This window comes from Gobius niger, assembly GCF_951799975.1.
Source record: "Gobius niger genome assembly, chromosome: 13".
Classification (NCBI taxonomy): domain Eukaryota; kingdom Metazoa; phylum Chordata; class Actinopteri; order Gobiiformes; family Gobiidae; genus Gobius; species Gobius niger.
This window is the reverse complement of record NC_136864.1, coordinates 17,326,572-17,338,217: the sequence shown is the minus strand read 5'-3', so window position 1 is coordinate 17,338,217 and position 11,646 is coordinate 17,326,572. Positions and strand designations below refer to the sequence as shown.

At 39.3% G+C, this 11,646-nt stretch overlaps 1 protein-coding gene across 1 annotated transcript in view; it reads left to right on the top strand.

Annotated features, from left to right (window-relative positions):
* Positions 1-1,578: 1,578 nt before the first annotated feature.
* Positions 1,579-11,646, top strand: part of LOC306973137 (3',5'-cyclic-AMP phosphodiesterase 4B-like) — a 44,066-nt gene continuing 33,998 nt past the window's right edge. The window contains exons 1-2 of the mRNA XM_079569955.1: positions 1,579-1,818; positions 9,676-9,800. Of these exons, the coding sequence (XP_079426081.1) occupies positions 9,759-9,800 (42 nt within the window). The 5' untranslated portion in view covers positions 1,579-1,818; positions 9,676-9,758. The remainder of the gene's footprint in view (positions 1,819-9,675; positions 9,801-11,646) is intronic.

Below are 11,646 nucleotides of genomic sequence, written 5' to 3'. Positions count from 1 at the left end.
AACTTGGCAGGACTTTAAAATCACCAATACACATGGCGAATGTCAAAGAAAATGTCTGTTCACCGCATGTCAATTAATGTGTAACACTGAATGTTCCATTAGTTTTCTTTGCAGGACAGACAATTGTAATACTCAAACACATCAGGATATATTGCCTTAAGTTACTGTCATGTAGTTGCCCATTTAATCATTCCAAAATGTGCTTGTCGTTCAAACATGTTTTCTAAATGAAAATATGCCTCTGTCATTTGTGTCGCTAAACTGTTTTAACTTTGTAAATAGAAATATATGCATCCCCTTTTGAGCAGATTTGTCGTTTGTTTGTTCCTTTTTGATTTGCAGGAAAAAATATGTAGTGAGCTGGCTATTTTCTCTCAACTCACCCTAAAATGTCAAACAAAAATGTATCTTTGTGAGAGCCTTATGCACAGTGGTTGGAAGCTTTTAACTTATCTGTGGTGGTTCTTTTTTCTTTCTCGTGGTGTTTTCTTCTTTGGTGCTTCTGGGTGTGCTCAGACATTTGCTGTAGTACTGTACTGGATGTTTAAAGCAAACAAACCAATGGTGTCTTTAAAACATTGTCTCCTTTTTGCTATTAGGACTTTAATCAAATAGATTATCATTATAGGTATAAAATAAGGAAATATGAATAATAAGTAATAAGGCTAGATGATTTTCCAACTGTTTTTAATGCTTTTATAAACTGATTGGTAAAAGCCCACCTCATCCTTTTAGATGGTTGAATGGGGTTTATTTTGTGTGGTCTGCAGCAGAACACTGGGTTTAATTTGTAAAACAAACTGATACATGCAGATAGAGTTGAATCCATAAAAGCGGTGCATTAAGCAGTGCAAAGGGCATAACAAGCATACTGTGGCTACACGTGACACTAAGAGAAACTAATGACATTAACTTTGTTCGCCTCCTTTTTGAACAGAGCTTTTTAGGCCTAGCTGGTATTCCAAACAAAATAATGTGCTTTGAGCGGTGCCCCACTACACCCTTAAAACAAAGGAGTTTCATGAAATGTATGCAGTAGGCCTGTAGCTAATGCTCCAACAGCGTAAACCAAATGTCTAACCCTACCATTATCATTTACATTATTCTACTGAATATAAAAGCACCGTATGGAGTTGAAGGCAGTGAATGAACTCAGAGAGCCTTCATCTTTTTCCAGGACAGCTGCTGTTGCCTGGCAACAAAGGCATCAAAAGTATTCAAAGACTGGAATTTAGCCTTGAATTCAATAAGCCACATTTATAGAGACATATTCACAACGAGCCTATAAGTACCAAGCTGAAACAGAAAAAATGTATCAAACACAAGACTGTCTGATTACATTATAGAACTAAGCTGTTAGGTGTGGAATAGCCAACAACTGATCAAAAACACATTTTACTTGGATGGCAATATTCAGAGCTCATTATTACCATTAAAGAGGCGCAGTGAGTCTATTCAAACAATGAAATCACAAAACTAGGAGGATTACGCATCATACCGGGAGCCATGTAGCCTGCTCCATATGGGAGCTTGGAAAGAGGAAGACGGTGTTGGGATGGTGGTGTTGGTGGGGGCCAGAGCAGGGCGTGAGCGGTGATGGCCATTGGTGAGGTACGACTGTGCGTCCTCTGTGTCAATGCAAATCGATTCGCTGTCGGGGACTGAAAGGGGACCGAGCGCGAACGACACAAATGGGACGTAATATAAAGGAGCAGGAAAACAGCGTGTCCTGTCCGTCCGACGGCAGCAGGACGAGCGCAGAGTGGAACCACATTGTACCGGTGCGCGGCGATCTCCTGCGAGTGCACAGCGGACCTGGTGAGTGTGCACGGATAGCAGCAGCTATCTAAAGTAGCCTTTTGTAATTTACGGGCTGGGTCAAGTTTTGTTTGGTTCCTCAATTATCGCTAAAAAAAACAACGACTTTGTTTGGCACTATGTGTCCTCTTCTCTTTTTGCGGAACAATACGCAGTTGTGCAGTTTTGAAAGAACGTGAATCCCATTCAGATATTTGTCTTTTGTCACAATCAAGGTAATTAAGCTTCAAATTATTTCAAAGGCTTTTTTCAGAAGGCTTGTATTGTAACTGCAACGCCACGGTTCCGCGGAGCTACAACAAAGTCGGTTGGCCAAGCAGTAAAGCGTGTAATTTCTATTTACACGTGTGGTTCAAATGGGGTCAGTCAAGACAGGCAGGATTAAGACTGTAATTAAACTAGAGGAAATATAACGAGTGTGCAATACGCTTCTTGGGTTGTGTTAAATGTATTGATGATTTCTTCACAATTTGGCTCAGTCACATGTTTCTCAGGTGACCTAGTCTAGTTTCAGTGGATCACCACAAGTTGCTAAAGAGCATTTTAATCAGACCAGTAGTGTTGAATCATAGCCTTATCTTTCATGTAAAATACAACTCTACTGGTTTGATCTGATTAAAAGAAACACTGTTTGGTAGCTAATTAGTTTGATAGACTGTAACCCATTTAAAGTCACTTACAAGTTTATTTAAAGGGACTATACGGAGTTTAAAAATGTTTAAATTAAGTATTTTCCTCCCCCTACATGCTTCTACAATGTCCTAAGGTGTAGAATGAGCCCAGACCTGCTCACAACTGCCTCTAAAATCCTGCACTGTCACTCAAAAAGGTGTTTATTCGGTCCGAAGTGCTGTCATGCACGAGCTTAATATAGAAGGTGCAGTTACACGTATGACCTGAGGTGTCAGTAGTGAGTATAAAATGGCTAACTTGCATATAGTCTCTTTAAATGTACTTAAATCCATGTACAAGTCCAAGACCTGCTTGCTTGGTTTGTATGTGAAGAGTATAAGGATAGCTTAGCTGCTTCATGAAGCCCTGATAGAGGAAGTCCACTCAAGCTCATAGTGTCCTTCACTAAAAGAGAACAACAACAAAATAAGATACGAATTCAGACTCCTTTTTAAAATTGACTTCAAAAAACAAGATCCCACATCCCTTTTGTCTATATGTGAGTGTTCAGTGATCCCATTGTCCAAGCACTCTATTGGCCTCTTTCACTGAATGCTAAAGAATGGACCACACAAGTGACTCTTTTTGTTGCCCGAGTGATGACGCATGTACTGGACGCTGGTGCGACTGGTAAAAGGCTTTTGCGATTGTTTACTATAATAACTGTGCCACACAAGCCCATGTGAGCAGTGTGGTGAGTGGGCTGCACTGTAAACTGCACTGGGATTGTAATAGTTGTCCACATCGAGAGGACCATGGTGTGAGAGCTAAATGTAAAAAGAGGTAATTGTGGTTTCTTTGGAGAGTCACCGCATCTCATCCAAGCACAGCTATCTCTCACACCATCACAGACAAGTGCACTCCTCTCCTCTGTTGGAGATGATTGTCTTGCACTCTTGTTGAAAACACTGTTTTTACCGTGCGCTTTTGTCCTACAATATTAATCCTCTACAAAGGTATTCATTGTATTGCCTTGCGATGCATCCTAGCCAGGTCGTTATTATAAATGAGAAATTGTTCTCAGTTAACTTACCATGTCAAATAAACAAATGATGCTCGCTGTTATCAGGAGACATGATGTGATCTTTTCTCAGAACCCCTTCACAGTTTAAATTACATTTAAAAAGCCATCAAAACCCAATGTACAAATCAACTCCATATATCTGCTACACAATATTCAATCAACATAATCTTTACAAAAAGATCCCAGCCATAATTACACAACAGTGTAAATAGTTCAAACAAACAATATCTAGACAATGCTCTGACATACAGCATGTATTTTAGATGGAATGCAAACCTGGATTTACTTGTGAAAATAAAAATTCAAAGCAATTAGTTTCACTGAAGGGGATAATGCTTCAATTGTGAGTGTCCGCCTTATTAAAAAGTCTTTTTAAATTCTTTGTACAAATTGTGCCTATAATTTCAATATCCATCTTAGGCTCCTCGGAAAGCTGCAACACTTGACTCAACATACTCTTTGAAATTGTAAAGTTCCATCTCCCACAGCATTCACATTTACTGTGCTCCGTGGTCATCTTGAAGGCTCCTGAAAATGTATGTTTGTGTTAGTTTTACAGTAAATCTTGCTTTTGTATCTTCTTTCTGCTGTATCTTAGATTGAAATCCTAGACACTTTCCTCTTGCATTGCACAAGTGTATCGTTTAAAGGTAGCGGGAGATCATATTGATTTGCTCCTATTCGTCTTCAAGAGCACATCCAAGGACTATAGGCCATGACCAAGCACAGATTCATTTCTTTCTCAGTTTACAGACAGATATATTGATGTCAGAGTTCAGCAAAACATGGCTCTGAAAATGCCTGCTTCTTGTAGGTGTTTTGTACACACCGAATTTCTTTGAGCTATTTTGGACTTCAAAGCTAAAAGGTTAATCTGGTGGATGGATACAAAACCAGTAGCTCTGGCTTCATTTAGATATTGTCTGTTTTGACAATATCTAAATGAGTTGTTGGCAGTGTTTCCTGATACACAATCATAATTAGCGTGCATGAGCCAGTGGGTGTTTGAATTTAACAGCACGATTCGCCTTCTCCATCTCTGCATCTTTTAAGGAACTTCAATCAACAATGAGTCATTCACATTCAGTTTAGTCTCTGCTGTCAATGTGTTATGGTACTTTTGTGTTATATCACAGTAAGGGAACATGTTTGGATAAATGTAGAACACTAGTTTGATGCTTTCATGGCTAAATAATGTGGTGTGAAGCACTTTGGATTCACATGGTTACAGACTCCATTTCGAGCAGACGTCACCAAAAACATTTCTGATGTCCTAGGTTAGTGTTTTTGTTTGTTACTGTTTTTCTGTATTTTCTCCCACCACAAGCATCTGCACCCTGCAGTTTTTAGACCCCCGTAAGTCTGTTTCGCCATGCTCTTCAGCTCTGTCTGTGGTTTTCAGACTTTTCACACCAAGAACTACCTTATAGGCAAAGCAAGGCATGTTTATTTATACCACGCATTTCGTACACAAGGCAACTCAACTGAAAGAGGTTAAAAATAATCGAAATTGGACCAAATTATGACTAAATTGTGTACAAAACATGTCTAAACCTGAATGATACCTTATTTACATACTCTTAAAATACATAATCTAGATTCAATTTAATAAAATGATAATGTTTACTTTTTGCAGATCACGTTCAGTCATGTGCATTCTCAGTAGTCTCAGTGTTCTCAGTGTTCTCAGTGTTCTCAGTGTTCTCAGTGTTCTCAGTGTTCTCAGTGTTCTCAGTGTTCTCAGTGTTCTCAGTGTTCTCAGTAGTCTCAGTAGTCTCAGTTGTCTCAGTCTTCCCGGATCTTTTGCTGTATATTATGCCAGACTGAAGTGGAAGTTTCCTGAGTTCCCAGTGCGTACACAGTGCACAGTGTAGGATGTAGCGATAAGTTTAGAAGAAGCAGTCACCGTTTATTTTGCATTTTCTAAAACATTAAATTATCTTATAACATATATTTGAGAAATGCTGCTGTGTCAAAAAGCCAAAGCACTGCAGACTAACAGTGGCTTCCAGTAATGTTTGCTAATGAGGTAATGCAATTGATTTTTCCACATAAATATGCAGTGTCAGTATCAATAAGCCATTCTTTCCCTTTGTTGCAGATTTAACTGAAAAGCCATTACCGAACTACAGCTTTTGTGTAGTTTTGCAGCCACTATTTTTACTGTAAACATATTTATTTCTGTAAGCCCTGCTCTCCTCAGCTACAAGCCCACACACGAATGCACATTATAAAGAAAGGCACTTAAAAAGCTCTCCTGTGGCACCATGACCTCGATGGATTTTCGCTGTCATTCACCTTTATGAAAGGCCTCAAGGTTTATTGCATAGTAACTGGGAAATCGCAGTACCACGACCTTGATTTATTCTTGTAATTGTTCTTCATTATTCCTCTATTTTGGCGCCATACGAATCTCCTGTAATATTTGGAAATGTGCTGTATTTATTGCTAAAGGTATTCCATTGACTCAAGCTCTACTGTTGCACAAAAGCTGTTTGTGAGTGTTCGACAGATTGTAAATGTTGTAACAGCAACAGATTTCTCATTCAAATCTGATGGAGCTGCTGTGGCAATAATAAAAGTGGATAGGATCAACTCAGCAAATCCATCTGCCTCACGGTGTGCACTGAGGCAATTTTGGGAATTGGAGGTATATTAAGATTCTTATGCCATTTCCTCACTCCTTTTTTCTTTTTTTTTCTTCTTCTTTTTTTTTTTAAGCACTAGCACTCAATTCTGCTGGGCTTGTCACAGTAAATCATCTTCCTATTTCATGTGGTGTATGGCTTCATTTTCTATGGTTTTTCTTTGTCGCTCCATACTCCCTTTCTCTGACTTTCTTAATATGTTTATCTGTTTTTCCTCAAATATTTGCTTTGTTTATGGTTCTGCTTTTTCCTACAACTTTATTTTGACTGATAGTAAGTGAGATTTGTTGGATACCACATTCATTTTGAAGTATTCAGTGTTACAGTATTTTTTACACGTGGGATTTTCCCTTTACTCCAAGCTTCATGTTAATTTAATTCCCAAACGCATGAATAAATCAGTGAACCTACAACCACTAGAAACTCTGTATCAATGATTGATGAGGACAGGCGTAGTTTATCACAATAGCAGATAAACTTATCCCAGTGCTAATTTTATCGTTTAGATGTTGTGTAGTGTGAGAACCAATGAACCCATCCATTGCATCACAGAGGCAGCAGCCGGAGCAAAGATGCTCAGACTTCTTTACAATCCATGCACACCTCCAGCTCTTCTGGGGGGATCCCAAGCCGTTCCAAGGCCTTCCAAGAGTTGTGGTCCCTCCAGCATGTCCTAAGTCTTCCTATGAGCCTCCTCCCAATGGCTGAACTGAATGTTTTAAGAAATAACTGAGCAAATATTTAACAAGCGCAAAGTCAGTTCCCAGTAAGTGGTCTCTGTGAGGGGCCTGTATCTCTGTAACAAACAACGTTACATGTTAAGTAGCCTTCAGGGAGGGGTGCCAGCTGCAGCTGCTGTTATTGATGGCACATTCACTTGGTGGCTCAAGTTCTGAAATGCAAAAGTATTTGTGCTTAACAAGAGAAGCTTGTTAAGCTTGACACGTACCTGTCTGTTTTTTGTGTGTGCCCGTGGAGGAGTGCGGTGTCTTCCAACTTCACACCCTGTTTGGAGCTATAGGAATACATTGGGAGAGGCCAAATGCTAACCACATCTTTTTGCGTGACTGAGGGCATGCACAAAGACCAGACAGGCACGTATCAACTCGTCTACGCTCAGGTAAGAACATATCTCAGTATGGAAAAACAGTGAACTATTCCTTTAATATAAGAACCACAAGAATATCAGAATTCCATCAGAACTATTGTCAAAACTAGTTCTCCTTGACTGACGTAGTTCTAAACAAGCACTCCCCCAAAGGAGGACAAAAACATAAGTACTGTATTAAAACTACATAAGGACAGAAGTGAAGAGGAGCCTGAGTATGTCCTGAAGCTGCTAACATAACTCTAACGGTACAGTACCTGTGCCACAGTTTGGGAAACTCTGATCTAATCCATTAGGATAAACAAAACCACAAGATAGGCTTTACTTTAATCAGTTTATTCACTGAATTTGTAGCCCAATATAGCAATATGGATCTGTTTCTTTGAGGGTTGTTTAGAAGAGAATAATTTAGTGTTTACTGCACAAGGCTACATGAAAATACTATGTTCATACATTACTGAACTCTAACTCTTCATGGGATCAATGTGACCTTATGTGACAGTCAGTAGCTGCTAAAGGTGTTTGTTGCTCTTGTTGGGACAAACAGTTTGCTTTGTGCCATGTGACAGATGGAAAGCCCCTGCAACAGTTTTCTCTTTGGCCTCGGACCGAAACCGATTTTGGTTCAAACAGTGGCAGTTTAATGGCAGTTAAATACAGGCTTAATGTGAGCGGACTGTGGAGAAATCAATAAGGATGGTGTGGAAAATATTGACTATCACACTTTTGTGCTGTTGGTGTTTCTCTGGCAGAGGCGCCTGATGCATGTATAATTGACGAAAGCACACTCAGTCCAGATGGACGAGACAGACTGACCTCCCCAAACCACATTAAAGATAAACAACAAGCCCAAGCATAGTGTTATCAGCTTCACAAAAACACTGTGTAATAATAATGAAGTGCTGATGGTAGATTTCTATTTTGACATGGTTTCTGCAATAATAAATAGCTCCATGCTAGAGTTGCATACAATTTTCATCACTTAATCCAGTTAAGGGTCACAGTGGACTGGACTCTCGTCAACATATCATTCAGTTTCTTTACTAAGGGCAGTCAAGATGAACCATGAAACCTCATTTAGGAAAAAACTAACAAAATGCAACATACTGTAATATTGCTATTTGATATTTAATAGTAACGTGTTTTATGTTGGTGCTGTGTCCCACACTGGAAAGTGTCCCACAGAGATTCTTTTTCGAGGGGAATCCTGACACAGTAGGAGACTCTATTGTACGGACTATTTTTTGCCCTAAGTGGTTTTATTTATACTTAACTTTAAGTATGTATAGAGTTGCAGGCTGGCTCAGTGGTTGCTATTTTTAAAAGGATCTCGAGTTCAGTCGTTAAGCTACTGTTTGCATTACTGTGCTTGTCACCCCGTTCTTTCTAACCACCTCAAAACATTCAGGTTTTCTATGTTCTTGGAAGTGATTTGAAAAGTTGCAATATGAAGACTGTAAAGACTGATGTTATTTAGGGTGTACTCTATTCATTGCAAAAAGCAAAATATTGTGTCTGTAAAAGGTTTTCCTTTGTATAAAACCTGCTAACTCCTCAAACTGGGGTATGGGTACTCATTTTCATTTCATTTCATGTATTTATTTATTTGAATTAGGACAGTACATATTAATCAATGTGTCGGCCGACAGCTTCCACATAAATATGCTGGAATTAGCACAAAAGCTAAATAGCATCCATTGTCCTAAGGCAGGTAGAAAAGAACAAACACACATAAAAGACAATATTAGTTAGGCAATAACAAAGAAAAAGAAAAAGTCCAAGGAAAAGCATAAGTTCATTAATGGGAACATGACTGTTTGGATAGTGGTGGTACATCTTCAGGTAATACTCAGGCTCCTTTGCAGTTTTAGTCTTTGTTTGATTTAGATGATATTTATTCATGGTTTTGGCTTGTGGGGTGGCACTTGCTTAGAAGCACTTTATTCCTACTTCAGCTGTACAGTATTTCAGATCTGGTTTACTGCACGTTAGACCTGGATTAGACCTTTTATAGACCTGGTTTATATTTAGTGGTTCCTGGAACGCAGAATAATTTCTTACATGGCACTTGGTATAAATAGTTTGAGAAACACTGGGGTTGCATGTTCTGAAATACATGTGGTTCTTGTGTTAGTTTAGCAGTGGGTTTTTTTCAGTCTTTTCCAAAACTGTGCTGCTCTAATGTCTAAATCAACTTCCACATGTAGTGTCATCCTTGAGACTAAATGGCCTATCACTGCCTGAGTCCCAAAGTAGCGAGCCCTTGAACAAAAGTGTATTGTGACCTAATTTAAGTGATACAGCTACAGTTTTCTGTTGTTCTTTGTGAATGGTAGACTAACTTCTAACTGTCTGCTGTACTTTGTCCTCCCCCTCCCTGTGTTTCCCGGCGTTCGCTGGCGCAGACGTGAGCGCTGAGACTGAGCTGGAGCACCATCTTCCGAGTGCTGCTTCAGACGAGAGCGAAGAGGATTGATTTTGTCGAAAGATGAGGAAAAGCAGGAGCGCACACGGGGTCACACCAGGAGAGGTATGCACATCGACTTTGCTCAAATTTTGTTCATCCATGCATTTATTATCACATGCATGTACCTGCCATCTCCTTTTAACTTCAATTTGACAAGTTTACATCAAAGTTTGCGCTGTGCACACACTTGCTGTAGCCTGGTTGGCATTCTGTCAAGTGCATTATATTATTAACATCACAAAGTCAATGTCATATTTTCTATTTGACTGATTTACTCTAAATCCTTTACTGAAAGCCTGAATGAAAATGTGACCAGATCAATTAGTAGTTGCCAATGACACATCAAGGGAAAGGCACATCACGCCGATTCTATTTGCAGTATGATCACATTTCATGAATTTCACATTTCACAATCTAAACTAATCTACATGTCTACCAACCTATCTTGTGGCAGTCTGGAGTAGGAAAATTATTATTGGTAAATGGAAGGGAATCAGCCAGTGGCTCCAATCTGGCGAGGTGTGTTTTTAACATCAACCAAATGATTCAAAATGGGGTTTAATTATAAGGCTTGGGTTTTTAACCATATTAAACTAAGTAACTCATGCCCCTAGAGGCCATAAGTGCCACTGCAGGTGTCGTAGCATGTTGCGTTTTTTTTACTCATTAATTGTCTGTGAGAGTAAATACTACGCTGACAGAAAAGACAAAGGGAGAGAGGGATATTGTACATCCAATAGAGATCATTTTTTTCACTCAAACTTGCCTGCAAATACTGCTAAAGTGGCGCTAGCCCGCAGTTAGCTTTGCTATTTAGCTTGTTAGCTTCTTCTTCGTGATTCCATTAGTGTGTATTGGGGCCTCCGACCCAGAGGCAGGAAAGTTGCAATTGTGGTTTTCTGGCCAGAGACACCAGGGGGAGATGAAGCCCCCAATCATCCCATTAACACTTGTATTACCTCCAAAGGGACTACGAAAATGATTTATTAAGGTAAACAAGTTACTTTGTACTGCTTTAACAAAAGCTTTGTCTATTTAATTTGAACCAAAAAATAATTATATCTAATCAAAAATCATTTCAATCAGAATTAGGTAAAAATAAGACAAATCATCATATCATTCATTTGTTGCAATCCCAAATAATAAAACAGAAACTCAATATTTTTCATTCAATCTTTCACTGCGTCATACTGTATTCTGTTAATTCTCACAGTACGTGTCCCTTCTACTGTTTTTGTGTTCTGCCTGTTGCAGCAGTAAAAATATGGCCAGATTGATCTTTGGGGAAAAGGAAGTAAGGGTGTTTTACTTGTGTACTTGACTCATCAACAGATGACTGTACAGAGCACATGCAGGGCGCCCTCTGACTGTGCACCGAGCCAGAGCCTGTGTTTTACCAGCTCTGATATTATCACAGTCTTTCATGCTCTTGTCAGTGAATATGCTTTGGGGTAAAGGTTAACACATTACCAGTGAATGGGGGGAAAACCTGATTTTAAAACGCTGTGGTCTGACCGAGAGCTCCATCTGTCTCATGTCTCTGCCATAACGCCGGCCAGATGATATACTCCGACGCGATCCAAGAAGAGTCCAAATGCCAACATGTATTTTTTTGTCCTCAGTTTACCCCCGTAGGGCCTGGTTGACTCATATCGTCCTTCAAAACATTCTAGCTGAAAAAAAATACCAGCTTTAAATGATCATTATGTACTGTATGTTGAAGCTTTTATTGTTGTTTTTCTGTTCCTCCTTTGCGTTTGGAAAAAATGGAGATAATTTAATAGAGTTTACATCTTCCAATTACAGCTTTAAATCCCACACCTTTAAATAATTGAAGCACATCCTATTTCTCTCCTTTGCCATCCAGGTTAATAATTCAGGTTTCGGCGTCGATTTCCTCCCGTTCAGA